This window comes from Diabrotica virgifera, chromosome 6 (genome assembly GCF_917563875.1).
Source record: "Diabrotica virgifera virgifera chromosome 6, PGI_DIABVI_V3a".
Lineage (NCBI taxonomy): Eukaryota > Metazoa > Arthropoda > Insecta > Coleoptera > Chrysomelidae > Diabrotica > Diabrotica virgifera.
The window spans coordinates 71,045,720-71,063,438 of NC_065448.1; the positions used below are offsets into that span (position 1 = coordinate 71,045,720).

The following is a 17,719-nucleotide window of genomic DNA, read 5'->3' on the forward strand; positions in this document are numbered from 1 at the left end:
TAGCAGTTGCCGCTAGGGCATCTATGCCATTTCGTTCGTTGCAATTCGGGACTGCACGCTGGGGTTTGTTTTGGTTGGATCAGGGAGAGCAGCATATGTGCCTCCTGATGAGTGACTAATAAGTTTCGAAACCGGTAGAGGTGCTTGCAGCACTCTCTGATTGGACTGAAATATGGTTCGGCTGTATTTTCGTTTTGCAGCGAAATTGAAAATGGTTATTCATTTTTGTTTTAGATTTACTCTGTGTGGAGTATGAAGGGAACCAGTCTCGTTGGAACTTTACCGCGCTGAGCAGATGTGACGTGAATTGTAAATTGTAGAATTCCCTCATCTTCCTTAGTCTCAGCATCCGTATGGCTTGCAAATTGTAGAAGCCTCGGAGGTGTAACCAGAGAAGGTTCCCATTGTTTTCATTCTGGTGGGATATGTTATGTGCCATTAGAGTGAAAACTTAGTCTTTTGCTAGCAGTTGCCGCTAGGGCATCTATGCCATTTCGTTCGTTGCAATTCGGGACTGCACGCTGGGGTTTGTTTTGGTTGGATCAGGGAGAGCAGCATATGTGCCTCCTGATGAGAGACTAATAAGTTTCGAAACCGGTAGAGGTGCTTGCAGCACTCTCTGATTGGACTGAAATATGGTTCGGCTGTATTTTCGTTTTGCAGCGAAATTGAAAATGGTTATTCATTTTTGTTTTAGATTTACTCTGTGTGGAGTATGAAGGGAACCAGTCTGGTTGGAACTTTACCGCGCTGAGCAGATGTGACGTGAATTGTAAATTGTAAAATTCCCTCATCTTCCTTAGTCTCAGCATCCGTATGGCTTGCAAATTGTAGAAGCCTCGGAGGTGTAACCAGAGAAGGTTCCCATTGTTTTCATTCTGGTGGGATATGTTATGTGCCATTAGAGTGAAAACTTAGTCTTTTGCTAGCAGTTGCCGCTAGGGCATCTATGCCATTTCGTTCGTTGCAATTCGGGCCTGCACGCTGGGGTTTGTTTTGGTTGGATCAGGGAGAGCAGCATATGTGCCTCCTGATGAGAGACTAATAAGTTTCGAAACCGGTAGAGGTGCTTGCAGCACTCTCTGATTGGACTGAAATATGGTTCGGCTGTATTTTCGTTTTGCAGCGAAATTGAAAATGGTTATTCATTTTTGTTTTAAATTTACTCTGTGTGGAGTATGAAGGGAACCAGTCTCGTTGGAACTTTACCGCGCTGAGCAGATGTGACGTGAATTGTAAATTGTAGAATTCCCTCATCTTCCTTAGTCTCAGCATCCGTATGGCTTGCAAATTGTAGAAGCCTCGGAGGTGTAACCAGAGAAGGTTCCCATTGTTTTCATTCTGGTGGGATATGTTATGTGCCATTAGAGTGAAAACTTAGTCTTTTGCTAGCAGTTGCCGCTAGGGCATCTATGCCATTTCGTTGGTTGCAATTCGGGACTGCACGCTGGGGTTTGTTTTGGTTGGATCAGGGAGAGCAGCATATGTGCCTCCTGATGAGAGACTAATAAGTTTCGAAACCGGTAGAGGTGCTTGCAGCACTCTCTGATTGGACTGAAATATGGTTCGGCTGTATTTTCGTTTTGCAGCGAAATTGAAAATGGTTATTCATTTTTGTTTTAGATTTACTCTGTGTGGAGTATGAAGGGAACCAGTCTCGTTGGAACTTTACCGCGCTGAGCAGATGTGACGTGAATTGTAAATTGTAGAATTCCCTCATCTTCCTTAGTCTCAGCATCCGTATGGCTTGCAAATTGTAGAAGCCTCGGAGGTGTAACCAGAGAAGGTTCCCATTGTTTTCATTCTGGTGGGATATGTTATGTGCCATTAGAGTGAAAACTTAGTCTTTTGCTAGCAGTTGCCGCTAGGGCATCTATGCCATTTCGTTCGTTGCAATTCGGGACTGCACGCTGGGGTTTGTTTTGGTTGGATCAGGGAGAGCAGCATATGTGCCTCCTGATGAGAGACTAATAAGTTTCGAAACCGGTAGAGGTGCTTGCAGCACTCTCTGATTGGACTGAAATATGGTTCGGCTGTATTTTCGTTTTGCAGCGAAATTGAAAATGGTTATTCATTTTTGTTTTAGATTTACTCTGTGTGAAGTATGAAGGGAACCAGTCTCGTTGGAACTTTACCGCGCTGAGCAGATGTGACGTGAATTGTAAATTGTAGAATTCCCTCATCTTCCTTAGTCTCAGCATCCGTATGGCTTGCAAATTGTGGAAGCCTCGGAGGTGTAACCAGAGAAGGTTCCCATTGTTTTCATTCTGGTGGGATATGTTATGTGCCATTAGAGTGAAAACTTAGTCTTTTGCTAGCAGTTGCCGCTAGGGCATCTATGCCATTTCGTTCGTTGCAATTCGGGACTGCACGCTGGGGTTTGTTTTGGTTGGATCAGGGAGAGCAGCATATGTGCCTCCTGATGAGAGACTAATAAGTTTCGAAACCGGTAGAGGTGCTTGCAGCACTCTCTGATTGGACTGAAATATGGTTCGGCTGTATTTTCGTTTTGCAGCGAAATTGAAAATGGTTATTCATTTTTGTTTTAGATTTACTCTGTGTGGAGTATGAAGGGAACCAGTCTCGTTGGAACTTTACCGCGCTGAGCAGATGTGACGTGAATTGTAAATTGTAGAATTCCCTCATCTTCCTTAGTCTCAGCATCCGTATGGCTTGCAAATTGTAGAAGCCTCGGAGGTGTAACCAGAGAAGGTTCCCATTGTTTTCATTCTGGTGGGATATGTTATGTGCCATTAGAGTGAAAACTTAGTCTTTTGCTAGCAGTTGCCGCTAGGGCATCTATGCCATTTCGTTCGTTGCAATTCGGGACTGCACGCTGGGGTTTGTTTTGGTTGGATCAGGGAGAGCAGCATATGTGCCTCCTGATGAGAGACTAATAAGTTTCGAAACCGGTAGAGGTGCTCGCAGCACTCTCTGATTGGACTGAAATATGGTTCGGCTGTATTTTCGTTTTGCAGCGAAATTGAAAATGGTTATTCATTTTTGTTTTAGATTTACTCTGTGTGGAGTATGAAGGGAACCAGTCTCGTTGGAACTTTACCGCGCTGAGCAGATGTGACGTGAATTGTAAATTGTAGAATTCCCTCATCTTCCTTAGTCTCAGCATCCGTATGGCTTGCAAATTGTAGAAGCCTCGGAGGTGTAACCAGAGAAGGTTCCCATTGTTTTCATTCTGGTGGGATATGTTATGTGCCATTAGAGTGAAAACTTAGTCTTTTGCTAGCAGTTGCCGCTAGGGCATCTATGCCATTTCGTTCGTTGCAATTCGGGACTGCACGCTGGGGTTTGTTTTGGTTGGATCAGGGAGAGCAGCATATGTGCCTCCTGATGAGAGACTAATAAGTTTCGAAACCGGTAGAGGTGCTTGCAGCACTCTCTGATTGGACTGAAATATGGTTCGGCTGTATTTTCGTTTTGCAGCGAAATTGAAAATGGTTATTCATTTTTGTTTTAGATTTACTCTGTGTGGAGTATGAAGGGAACCAGTCTCGTTGGAACTTTACCGCGCTGAGCAGATGTGACGTGAATTGTAAATTGTAGAATTCCCTCATCTTCCTTAGTCTCAGCATCCGTATGGCTTGCAAATTGTAGAAGCCTCGGAGGTGTAACCAGAGAAGGTTCCCATTGTTTTCATTCTGGTGGGATATGTTATGTGCCATTAGAGTGAAAACTTAGTCTTTTGCTAGCAGTTGCCGCTAGGGCATCTATGCCATTTCGTTCGTTGCAATTCGGGACTGCACGCTGGGGTTTGTTTTGGTTGGATCAGGGAGAGCAGCATATGTGCCTCCTGATGAGAGACTAATAAGTTTCGAAACCGGTAGAGGTGCTTGCAGCACTCTCTGATTGGACTGAAATATGGTTCGGCTGTATTTTCGTTTTGCAGCGAAATTGAAAATGGTTATTCATTTTTGTTTTAGATTTACTCTGTGTGGAGTATGAAGGGAACCAGTCTCGTTGGAACTTTACCGCGCTGAGCAGATGTGACGTGAATTGTAAATTGTAGAATTCCCTCATCTTCCTTAGTCTCAGCATCCGTATGGCTTGCAAATTGTAGAAGCCTCGGAGGTGTAACCAGAGAAGGTTCCCATTGTTTTCATTCTGGTGGGATATGTTATGTGCCATTAGAGTGAAAACTTAGTCTTTTGCTAGCAGTTGCCGCTAGGGCATCTATGCCATTTCGTTCGTTGCAATTCGGGACTGCACGCTGGGGTTTGTTTTGGTTGGATCAGGGAGAGCAGCATATGTGCCTCCTGATGAGAGACTAATAAGTTTCGAAACCAGTAGAGGTGCTTGCAGCACTCTCTGATTGGACTGAAATATGGTTCGGCTGTATTTTCGTTTTGCAGCGAAATTGAAAATGGTTATTCATTTTTGTTTTAGATTTACTCTGTGTGGAGTATGAAGGGAACCAGTCTCGTTGGAACTTTACCGCGCTGAGCAGATGTGACGTGAATTGTAAATTGTAGAATTCCCTCATTTTCCTTAGTCTCAGCATCCGTATGGCTTGCAAATTGTAGAAGCCTCGGAGGTGTAACCAGAGAAGGTTCCCATTGTTTTCATTCTGGTGGGATATGTTATGTGCCATTAGAGTGAAAACTTAGTCTTTTTCTGTCAAGCTTTCCCAGGTATTTTCTGACAGTTTACAGATTATAATTGAATAACTGTTGAATAAATTACAACACAAACTAACCTTTAGTTATATTTATACCAAACAAAGTATCGAATATAAACATTTTCGTCAGTTTACAGTCAACCAAATGAAAAAATGTTCATATTCGATGGTTTAAACAGCATATTTCCCGCGCTCCTAATCAAGCTACAATAACGAGAATTTGTCACAAAATGTATCACGTATAATGCGATGTCAAGGTATCGAATCTGAAAAACCCGATTTTTCACATTCGATAGTTGGAAATGGTAGGGACGATATGTTCGCAAATATTCGCTATACTCACGATGACAGCGAATCTGAGGTAGATTAATTTGTTGGCATTAACCTGATCTACATTAAACAGATTTTGCGATATCACGTAATTTTATCGTACTCATCTTTTAATGGGGATGGGATTAGCATTTTTGTCTAGTATCATACTTGCATTTTCATATAAATGATACTACGTATTAGTTGTCTATATCTATACTCTATTCTGCAATTATTAATAACTTGTTCTATGTTCTATGGTCTCCGTCTCGATACTGTCAAATGCGTTTTCATAGTTAACGAAGGCAAGAGATACGGGTAGTTGATATTCATTTGCCATCTCTATCAATGTTCTCATTGTCAGCATATCGACGGGTTTTTGACAAAACATCGTAAGCATCAATTTTCCGAAAATGGGATTTTTATCTTAAATAGTTCCTTACGATAGTATACAGCTAATTCAAAATTATTTTTTTCCTAATAACATCCGAAGTGTCTAAAATTGAATTTAATGTTTATCGTAACCACCGCATTTCAAACTCATTTTGTGCCTATGGTATCGTAAACGCCAAGGTAGTACCGACAGTTGATGGTAAACGCCATAAATCTTGTCGTTTACGTTTGCATATTTTGCCACTTACGATAAGATTCAATGACCAAAATGACGGTTAGGATTACTCAGTGTTATCTTAAATGTGTTAGAATTCAGTGGAAATTTTATTTCGCTCCAACAATTTAAAACGAAAATAGTGGTAGTTTTTATAAATCCTATTATTCAATAGATGCGGTAAGTTTTTAATACTTGTTTTTATGGTTTATTGTCTTTTTCATAAAATTTGAAGTCTAATTTACTAGTTTGGTAATGACGTAACCTATGGTTTTTAGTTGTTCTTGTGCAAATATCATAAATATTATATTTGCAACAGAAATATATCAACTTAGTAGTAAACATATCAACGTAGTAAGTTCATTGAAACCTGAAACAAATGTAGGGGAGTCAATATAGAACGAACATTGAAACATAGTTTTTAATACCAAACAACCTTTTTTATTAACAATTTTCGATATTGTGAAATATAAAGCAACTTTACTCTTGAACAAGATTCATATTTTTTGATATACCTCGTATGAAATTAATGAAATTTAATGTCTGATCAGTAGTTTTTTTAAACTAATAATAAAAAGTAATCAATAGGTTCCAGGTTATGCAGAGATACTGCGCAAGAGCTCAAAAACAATTACATTTATACATTTTTAAGGTTGTTACTATTTAGGTAAGTTGTAGGTACAGGAAAAAGTTTTAATGACTTTGTATAAACATTTTTTTAACTGATATTTTTCGGTTATTGTATTACATTTAAGTTGTTTATTTCATGTCTAAAGCAAAATAATTTAGTGCAGTTTAAAGATTACATCTTAAGCTTTAACAAACACATAAACCTACGTCTGAAACATGTCATACCACAGCAGGAGTTTGTGCAAGAATATGAACAGTTAAGTTACAAAAGTGAAATTCCTGACACATTGGCAAAAACTGATGAAGAAGATCAGAGTGTCACAGATTAATATATGTATTAAATTTTATTTTTCTTTGTCGATTTTTGTCATGAATAATATTTTTACTGTTAAGATACTTACGTTATTTATGAATATTCATTTATAAATTGATACCTTAAAACTATCGATGTTTATCTTAAGCGACAAGCTTCAACTAAAATTTACACAGACAAGGTCTCACAAAGTATCGTATGCTACATAATTTAATTAAAGAATGTTATATTACAGTTTTTTTCTTTAATTATTATCTTTTTTGTGTACTAATTCATCACAGTTTCTAAAATTTTAAGTATATTAACCGAAAAGTCGATAGAAGAAAAATTCGCCTCCTGTAAAATTTGCGTTTTGTCGGTTACGATGTTTTGTCAAAAACCCATCGATATGGTCTGATGCTGATGAACTATATCCTTTTTTAGAAGCCAACCTGTCCGACCGGTTGCAAGGGAAAATGGCAGGCAAATGAAAGAGAAATCTAAGACGATGAAGAACTTCATGGTTGAAGAACTTGCGAGATGGGTATGGTGACGACACAATTATGCTATTTAGGGTGGCACTGAATAACATTAAGATAGCTATGATAGTTCTTATTCAAACACCAAGAATATTACAACACTTTTAGACCTGGATCCCGCGTACCAAAAAAAATTTGATTAACAGCAAGCTGAAAATTTGTTAATAGCTTAACGGTGTCTAGTCGGACAAACTTTGATGTATGGGAACACTGGAACAGGAAAAGTTTTAATTGTGGAACAGGTTAAATATTTGGAAAGTCAGACTACGAAAACGTTCCATGTATTTTGTCGGACAGAACTTCCAATTGATTTGTTACCATTTCTTTAAACTCTCATGCAAAAATCAGACTGCTGTTTATCACCAACTGGGCATTTTAATGAGTGGAACACGAAGAATATGTCAAATGACAGGAATCATGTTGGTTAGTAATAACAGTCTGATTTTTGCATGAGAGTTTAATGAAAGGGTATCAAATCAATTTAATGTTCTGTCCGAAAAAATACATGGGACGTTTTGGTAATCTGACGTTCCAAATTTTTATATTGTTCAACAATTAAAACTTCCCCTGTTCCAGTGTTCCGTTACATCAAAGTTTGTCCTACTAGACACCGTTAAGCTATTAACAAATTTTCAGCTTGCTATTAATCAACTTTTTTTTGGTACGCGGGATCCAGGCCTATTTAAATCTTTTACAACTTTAACAAAATGACAACTATAAACGTCAAAATTAGATCAGCTGTATTTAATACAGCTGTATTTAATACAGCTGATCTATTATTTGTCAACTTTCTATGTTAATATTGAGTTTCTATACATTTTCTGACGATCTAAACGTCACGAGACATAAAAATAAACATTGCAACAAGTGAAGGGTCCAGGACTGTAATAGCTCAATGTTCCTAAGTATCTGGTACGGTGGCGGAAACTTAATATATTATAACTTATTATAACGTCATTAGAAATATAATAGAAAGAAGTATTGACTCGGGGGAAAAGCTCATTCTAGCGTTCATAGATCTAAGGGCAGCATTCGACTCTATAGAAAGGAAAATTATATGGAAATGCTTGCAGAACATGAAAGTACCAATTACACTGATAAAAATAATTGAAAGTATATACAGAGTAGTAAAAGGGCGTGTACAGATAGCAGGAGAAAGATCTGAAGAATTCAATTGGGAAAGAGGTATCAAACAAGGAGACAGTCTTCGTCCGCTACTATTCATAATAGTCATGAATGAATTGACTATAAATACTGGAGAAAGAACGAACCAAATACAGACAACAATAGGATACCAAAGACTACAGCCAATAAAAATAGAAGCCTTATTGTATGCGGATGATATAGTCCTTATAGCAGATACCGTGACAAAAATCCAAAAACTTATAAACATATGGACAGAAGAAATAGAGAAATTAAAAATGGAAATAAACATCGAGAAAAGTAAAATAATGGTCATTGGCGAAAAGGAAGAAAATGAAGTAAATATAAAATGCAAAAATACTCAAATGGAAATAGTTACCGCATATGATTATCTTGGAAGTACAGTCGAACCCGCTTAATGGAATAGCCTTCGTGTCAAGCAAAATTATTCTTATAACCGAGATATTCTAATAACCGATCATTTGTGGCTAGCAGAAACGTTTCGGGACCTCAAATTGCTATGCTTTAAACCGGGATATTCCTATAACCGGTATTCTAATAAGCGGGTTCGACTGTATAATTACCAATGATGGGAAAATAGACCTCGAAATAACAAACAGAACCAAAAAATCAAACAAACTGTACTACGCACTAGCGCCAGTTCTGAGGAAAAAAGAATTGTCCCAGGAAACAAAAATTAAAATATGTAATACGATTGTGATACCGACGATACACTTTGAGAGATTAGTATTGCATCGTCCGCATAGCAGATTATTTTAAGTTGTTTTTCTCCCATTTGGTATCCTCTTTTAGTTCTTATTTTTTTATTATTTCGTCCATGATCAGGTTGAACAATAAAGGAATCCCCCTGTCTTATCCCATTGCCGGCTTCAATTGGGTCAGTTAGTTCATCTTCCACTTTTACTTTTATAACTTTTACTTTAATACGAGCGAAAATTAGACTTTACAGAAAAAGCATAATAGTAGGATAAATGCAATTGAGGTGAGACATCTACGAGCTATATCCGGAAAGACCAAATGGGATAGAATAAGAAATAAGGCAATAAGAGGGATAACTAAACAGGAACCGATAGTGAATAAAATAATAAAGAGACAATTAAACTGGTATGGACATCTAATGAGAATGAAACCTAGTATACTAACAAGGAAAGTTCACGAAACAAGGAATCTTATAGAAAAGAAAAAAGGCAGACCGAGGAAAAAATGGATACAGCAAATAGTAGAATCAGGAAAAATTAAACAGAAAACGCTAGAATAAATGAAACTAATAGCACAAGACAGAAAAGAATGGAAGATATGGGTGAGTATGTAGCTAAACTTAACCCAAATCCGACACCTGAAAGGGTATAAGGAAGGGGAGAAAGAAAGAAAGAAAGGTTATTTATATATTTAGTATACATGATATATGGGATGTAAGGGATAGTGATGCGCAATACATAGCCTCTCCTATTCAAATGTCAACCTCACCTGCCCGTGAGATGATCTCGATCATGATCATCCGGTACATCCTGCTAGATAACAAACGAGGCGCTGACGTCCGAGTGATTGCCGGTATAAGCAATCCCCCACTTACTGACAAACAGCTTCGGGTGGAAGAGTCGGTAAGTGGAAGGGCACCTCAGGGTTGCCGATTTGTACATAATTATCAGATTTTAACATAATTTTTATGGCATTCTGATAATAAATATTTTTTTAACATAATTGATAATTTTAACATAATTTTATACGGATAGATTTGGCAATAGAGTTTAGTAAATTTTCAAGAATTCTTCAATTTGTTTGCATTTGCATTTACTAGCTTGCGACTTGCGACACATGTTCAGCAGATACAGATATCAATTTTATGACCACCTTTGTCCTTTTATATTTGATTTTGGGACTAATGTACCTACCTGAATAGTGAATACTATTGAGGATTGTGGTTTTCATATAAAAAATATCATTAATATCAAACTAAATAACTTATGGATTAAAAAAAATGAAGACAATTGCTTTATAAAAAGCCGAGAAAATACATTTTTAACGTAAACCGATGAGTGATTTTTATGATGAATGATGATTATTGATCATCATATTATGACGAAGGTAGTTTATTTTTGAATACTTGTACCTATAGAAGTATAATAAACTATCATTTTTTTGCAATGTGATAGCAAAAGAAGTAAAAAATAAAATCAACCGAAATTTGACGATTTCTACCGAAAAATTAGGAGCAATTCTACTGAAATTTTCTCCAAGTTCTGTCCAAAAAAATTTTAACATAATTTTTGGCAAAATCTGATAATTTTAGCAACCGCTTAACATAATTTCATATCGTGACATCGGCAACACTGGGGCACCTTCTTGTCATAGAAATCAGAAATCATTTCTAAAGGCGGACGAACCAGGCATGGTCAACGGCGTGGAGATGCATAAGGCAACGGGAAACCAATGCATTAAAGGCTCATAGAGCATCCCTAGTTAATCATCATGACTAACAACATAACCAAACACTCTACTCATCATGAAACTCGGAAAACAAGATCCGGCAGAGGAGGAAACTCACAATACTGCAAGGCCTCCCCTCGTCAACATGCGAAAACCTTGCAAAGTAGCGACTTGGAATGTTAGAAATCTACATCAAGCTGGAAAAGTACATAATGTTGTTAAAGAAATGGAAAGGCTGAATATAGACATTTTAGAAATCATCGATGTCCAATGGCCCGACTCAGGAAAGATGAAAATCAACAATAAAACAATATACTATTCAGGAAGTCAAGACGGTTCACATAGATATGGTGTCGGGATAATACTAAACAAACGCATTGATAAAGCTGTAGTAAATTTCATTCCATACTCCAACAGAATTATCCTCTTACAATTAAATCAGAATAATCTCAAATTAAACATAATACAAGTTTATGCTCCGACTGCGGACAAACCAGAGAGCGATATTGAAACTTTCTACGAAGACCTAGACAATATTTTAAAATCCATTAAAACGCAGGATGTTACAATTATAATGGGAGATTTTAACGCAAAGGTTGGAGACGAAAAAGTAGAAGAATGTACAGGACGATATGGTCTGGTCAACAGAAAAGAAAGAGGTGGGAGGCTTATCGAATTTTGCCAAATTTTAAAATGCCAAAGCGAAGACTATATACCTGGAAGTCACCAGCAGATCAAGAAGGGAGAATTGTAAGAAACCAAATAGACAGGGACATATGGGCAAGGTCGTGCGGCGCACGACGGCGCCAAGGCGTTAAAGGCGCCCTTTGACTCGGCAATGTTAAATAAATATCCAATTGAAAACTAAATATTTTTTAATGAAAACAAAATATTGCAAAAAATATCTTAGTCCACGCATTCCCAAACATTACTATTGCGTTACGTGTATTGTTAATTATACCGATTTCTGTACCTTTAGCCGAGAGATAATTTTCTAAACTAAAACTAATTAAGAATTAAGTACTAAGATCTAGAATGGGTCAGGAGCGGCTAGAAAATCTTGCTCTTATTTCTACAGAATATCCGTTGGTTTTCATCACAAGTGTTTTTAAATTTGTTTAAAAAAAAAATCGCAATATAAATGTTTTATTTTTTTATCTTCAGTTTTTTTAATTTTAAGTAATGTTTTCTAACTTTAACATAATGTTTATTATGTTCTGTTTTATTGTGCAATATAGTGTTTTATATATTATTTCTAATAACTACTGATGAAAATACTTTAACGAATATCAGGGAAAAGTCTGTTGGATAGGGAGAGAAGTGAAAACATAAGAAGAACATGCAATGTAGAAGATATAAATGGATACGGACAAAACGGAAACAGGAGTTGAACGTACACATTAGTAGAATGGCAGAGGATAGGACAGTACGAATAGCACGTGATAAGTCACCAAATGGACGAAGTATTGGCAGACCACAAAAAGATGGTGCGATAATAATCTAAACAATTTAGGAGGCTAATATTGAAGAATGAACAGGATTTAAAGCCTACAAACAAGAAGGAAGAAGAAGAATATATTATTTTTTATAAGTGTACTGTGTACCTATTGTTTCTTTCAAAAAAAAATCTTGGTAGAAGTATGGTAGGGGAGCCCAAGCGGGGATTTTTGCAGTTACTCGAGCGAGTCAGATTATTACATGGGGAGAAACCTTGTACCCTGAAAATGTACCTCTACCATATATTGGCTCTTAATGCAGGGGAGTTCGTTAAGGGGGGGCCGAAAAAAAAATCTATCCTTAGAAAAACTCGAAATCGTCAGAATAAGATAATATAAGGTAAGGTAAGTACCTGCAAAACAGTGTATATTTCAAAAATCTGACGATTTGAGCGGTGCGTAAGGAAATGAGTGAGTCCCAAAATTTCACAAGAAAAAAGCGAATATTTCGCGAAATAAATGACAGATCGAAAAACTAAAAAATACGTACTCAATATTTTTCAAAAATCTATCGAATGATACCAAATACGACTTCCACGGAGATTGGTGGGGGCAAATTTAATATTTTAAATACGAATCGCGCGATATTTCGCGAAATGAACAATGGATCGAAAAACTGAAAAATACACTTATACAATATTTTTTAAAAATCTATCTTATGGCACCAAACACGACCCCCCACGGAGGTGGGGTGGGGGTTACTTTAAAATCTTAAGTGGGAGCCCCATTTTTTATTGCAGATTTGGATTCCTTACGTAAAAATAAGCAACTTTTATTCGAGACATTTTTCGATTTATGGATAGATTGCGCTATTTTCTAAAAAAACGATTGTTGGAAATGGAAAATTAAATTAAAAATGGAAAGTCCCCACTAAAATGGAAAACTTTACTTAACTTTTTTTGGTTTTAAGACCTACTCTTCACAACCCAATAGGTCGCCAAAAGCGCTCGAGTGACTGCACATTTAGCATACTTTGCTCCCCTACCATAGAAACAATTTCAGTTTTCCACGTTAAAATGTGAAGGAGTGATTGATTATTATAATATTTTCTACTACCCTGGTAATTTTGATACAGACGCTTATCAATATTTTGCACGACGGCGCCGAAGTTACTTGGCGCGTCCCTGCAAATAGATTATGTATTGACTAGACAAAGATACATGAACGCAATTATATCTTCAAAAACCTATCCAGGTGCCGACATAGGATCAGATCACAACCCAGTAGTGGCTAAAGTTAGGCTCAAAATGAAAATAATAAAACGCAGAACAACAGATGTAAAAATCGATACAAGTAAACTAAGAAACCCACTCATAAAACAACGCCTGACAGATGAAATTAATAACCGTTTAATGAATGTTAAAGAACAAATCCAGCAAAATACTGAAACAGAGACAAAATGGTTATTAGTTAAGACAGAAATAGAAAAATGTCAAAAAGAAATTCTTACACCAACCAGATACAAAAAGAAACAATGGATGACGGAGGAAATCTTAGATTTAATGAAAGAAAGACGTCAGCATAAAAACAAAGATAATCAGATATACAAAAATGTGGATAAACAAATAAAATCCAAAATTAAGCAGGTTAAAGAACAATGGTTTAAAGAACAATGCGCAGAAATAGAAGAACACCAGAAAAGACATGATAATTTTAACACACATAAAAAAATTAAGGAATTAACTCAGAAAAACAGAAAAACAAAAAAGGGGAATACTAAAAGATACAGATGGGAAACTTGTGTTGAGTACTAACGAAAAATTAAAGAGATGGACAGAATACATAAATGAATTGTTCAAAGACAATAGAACAGATCAGATGGAAGTCAAAGTAGAAGATGACACGGTTTTGAAGATATTAAAAGAAGAAATAAATTAACCCGGCACCTGCTACGTGGCTTTGCAAGGCGCCAACTGCTACGTGGGGTGCTCACAGCACCCCTTAAAAATTTTCTGTGATTTACTTGTTTAAAAAACAAAATAATGTGTTCAGTAACACAAGAATATAAATAATCATGTTTTATTAACTTATTAGCCACTAATATGTTATAAAAGTTAAAAAATAAAATGAAAAAGGTGTTATAAGCAAATTAGCAAGTACCAAGCAATAATAAATGAAGTCAAGTAAAATATCTAAAAAAATTAAGATTTCGTGAGTATAGAGTCTATATTAATAATTCAAATCAGTTATTTCAATAAAAAAATGCAAATTTGACCTATTTATCAAAAATACAAAAAAAATTTAAAACTTAAAGTGCCAGATGATGACACTTCAATTCGACTTTAGAGCTATAAATTCAGAATGACACTAAATAACCACTTCAAACAAAAACACATATATGCTATATAATATTATAGAAAGCTACTATCACGCACAGCTCGGTTACCAAACTTGAAATACCAAATATTTTATAAAAATGTGTTATGAGGTGCTGGTAGCACCCCACGTGGCAGGTGCCGGGTTAAATCAGCATTAAAAAACAGCAAAAATGGTAAAGCAGTAGGTCTAGACCAGATCCCAGTAGAAAGCTTAAAATGTATTAAATGATGAAACATTAGACATTATCGTAGACTTTTTTAACAGTGTACAAAACAGGAAACATACCAAAACAATGGTTACTCTCAACCTTTTGTGTTATCCCTAAAAATACAAACGCTAAAGATTGCAGTGAATACAGGACAATATCATTAATAAGTCACATTCTCAAATTATTATTGAAAATAATACATGGTCGTATAAATAAAAAACTAGAAGAAGGAATAGATGATAGTCAGTTTGGGTTCAGAAACGGACTAGGAACCAGATTTTGAGAAAGCTTTTGACAAAGTGAGACATGAAAAATTAGTCCAAATTCTAAAGACAAAAAACATAGACAAAAGGGAATTCCTACAAATAATAACAAACCTTTACTGGAATCACAGAGCACAAATTGTAATAGATAGCGAACCCAGTCCAGAAATTGAAATCAGGAGAGGAGTTCGGCAGGGATGTATTATGTCTCCATTACTCTTCAATGCATATAGTGAAGCCATTTTTGAAGAAGCATTGCTATCTCAAAGTGAAGGAATAATCATTAACGGAAGATCCATTAACAACATAAGATTTGCAGATGACACTGTGATTATGGCAAGCTCTGCTGAACAACTCCAACTACTACTAAGTAAAACAAACAATTTCTGTGAAGAATATGGACTAAAAATGAATATAAAAAAGACCAAATACATGATAATAACTACGAAAAAAAACATACAAACAAGCATACATTTGGGAAATGTACCGATAGAAAGGGTTGATAAATACAAATAGCTAGGAACCTGGATTTCATAGAAAAATGATCAAACAACAGAAATAAGGACCAGGATAGAAATAGCAAGAAATGCGTTTGTAAAAATGAAACCAGTTCTCTGCAACAAAGACCTTAGCTTAGAACTGAGAGTAAGAGCTTTGAGATGCTGCGTGCTCTCTATACTACAATATGGACTTGAAAGCTGGACATTAAAGCAAGAACACATAAATAAGCTACAGTCATTTGAAATGTGGTGTTACAGAGGGATGCTTAGAATAGCATGGACACAGAGGAAAACGAACATGGAAGTATTGCGAGAAATGGGTAAAGAATGCGAAATAATAAACACAATAAAAATAAGAAAGTTACAATATCTAGGACACGTAATGAGGGGACCGCGATATGAAATGCTAAGACTAATAATACAGAGAAAGGTAAGAGGCGGAAGGAGTATAGGAAGAAGGATAGTGTCATGGTTAAAGAATTTAAGGGACTGGTTTAGATGCAGTTCTATAGAACTCTTTAGAGCAGCGGTGGATAGAGTAAAGATAGTGATGATGATATCGAACCTCCGATTAGGAGGCACTTGAAGAAGAATATTACATGATATAGCCTTGCAAACATTATTCACGACGACGTTCCCGATAAGACAGATATTAAAGATGCCCTGTAGCATGAAAAGATCTTTAATTCTAGTCCGAATTTCCGGAATGTCAGACGGTGGTCCATCTGCCTCCTTCAGCATTCCCCATATGTACACATCAGGTGGTGTTAGGTCTGGTGAGTGGTGATGTCCCAACATAATCACGCAGCATTCGAAGAGAGTTCCTGGCCGTGTGACAGGTTGACCCGTCCTGCTGAAACCATTGTAAGCTTAAATAGCACTCCGGGTTAAACAAAATTTCTGACAGAACCATCCTAACATTAACAAGACATTCACATGCCTTATAACGACTTTGGAATATCACTCAGTACGTTTCGGAGCATGACGCATACAAATTTGTAGCATACGTATTTCAGTATTGTTTATTTTACAGCATACCGTAGTAAAGTACAATATAATTTAAGTGTTTTTATTTACAATAAGTGTTAAAATACTAATAAATATAAAGTAAATCTAGTACCAGTTCTTACACTTGATTTATTAAAAGTAATAAAATTGTTCTTACCAACTAGCGTTAAAGTGATCGCCATTATAACAGCAACAATCATAAGCCAAGAAGGTGTATGGATAGCCATTAAAACGAAAAACTCAATTGGATCTGTGGCATCCAGAGGACTCCACGTTCTCAAAGGTATGCCGCAAGGGTCATGCCTTCGATATTCTTCTGATATCCGTCGTTCGTTGCAAGCTTTCAATTCTAATATGGGAACTGCTCCGTATATAACAGTTCCAACGCAGAAATACACAAAGAATACTAAAAATTCCATTTAGTATTAAAGCACAAATACAGTGCCCAACAATTGATATGGATCATAATTATTATTTTAAATATTTTAAAAGTTTATTGACGTCATAGTTAGAAAAGATATGTATTTTTTGGAATGTAAATAATACAAAGCAAAAATAAAATATTTTAACAAGACACACAATTATTTTTTTAAATAAATTAACATAAAATTTGTGTTCTACAAAATCCAAAATAACGAGATAATTGACCTACAAAACTTAAATAAAAACTTCTAATATTTTGTTGGATCCCCTCGTGAACTAATTAAACTTCTTACTTATTAGGCACACTCTTAATTAATGAGAGTGTGCCTAATATTTTTGGCACTAAGCCAAACATAACAATTTGTCAGAACCACTAAGTCGGTGCGGCCATCAAAATAAAATACCACCCCAAACGCAAATAGATCCTCTCCCAAAAGCAGATGTAGACACACTATAATGTTCATTATACTGCCCCTCGTTCCCCCCAAACCAAAATACGATAATCGGAATTATTTATATGGAATCTAGACTCATCTGTAAATAAACAGTTTCTCCATTCGTTGATTGCCAAGTTGCGGTATTCTTCATCCCATACTCCTCTCAATCTGCGATATTCCCTGGTTAGTACTGGATTAGATGAACGTCTTCTTGCTCTTAAGCTAGTCATATGCAACCTTCTTCTAACGGTTTGGTTTGAAATTATCCTTTCAGTAGCGTTACGCAATGTTCGGTTAATGCGAGAAGCAGTATAATATATTATGTTGATTTCGGTCTAGAAATAATTCGCATATATCGGTCATCAACAGGGTTGGTACCCAGTTATGGCCCTCCACCAAGAATTTATGAGGCTACCTTCTTTGTTACATAACAATTCCAAGCTCTATTTACAACACTTCTGAAA

At 36.2% G+C, this 17,719-nt stretch overlaps 1 protein-coding gene across 1 annotated transcript in view; it reads right to left on the bottom strand.

The window, feature by feature from the left end:
* LOC126886089 (odorant receptor 67c-like) overlaps positions 1-17,485 on the bottom strand; it is a 155,840-nt gene extending 138,355 nt beyond the window's left edge. Inside the window, exons 1-2 of the mRNA XM_050652932.1 lie at positions 17,317-17,485; positions 16,553-16,801 (exon numbers count right to left, since the gene is read on the bottom strand). Of these exons, the coding sequence (XP_050508889.1) occupies positions 16,553-16,801; positions 17,317-17,485 (418 nt within the window). The remainder of the gene's footprint in view (positions 1-16,552; positions 16,802-17,316) is intronic.
* Between the last annotated feature and the right edge of the window lie 234 nt (positions 17,486-17,719).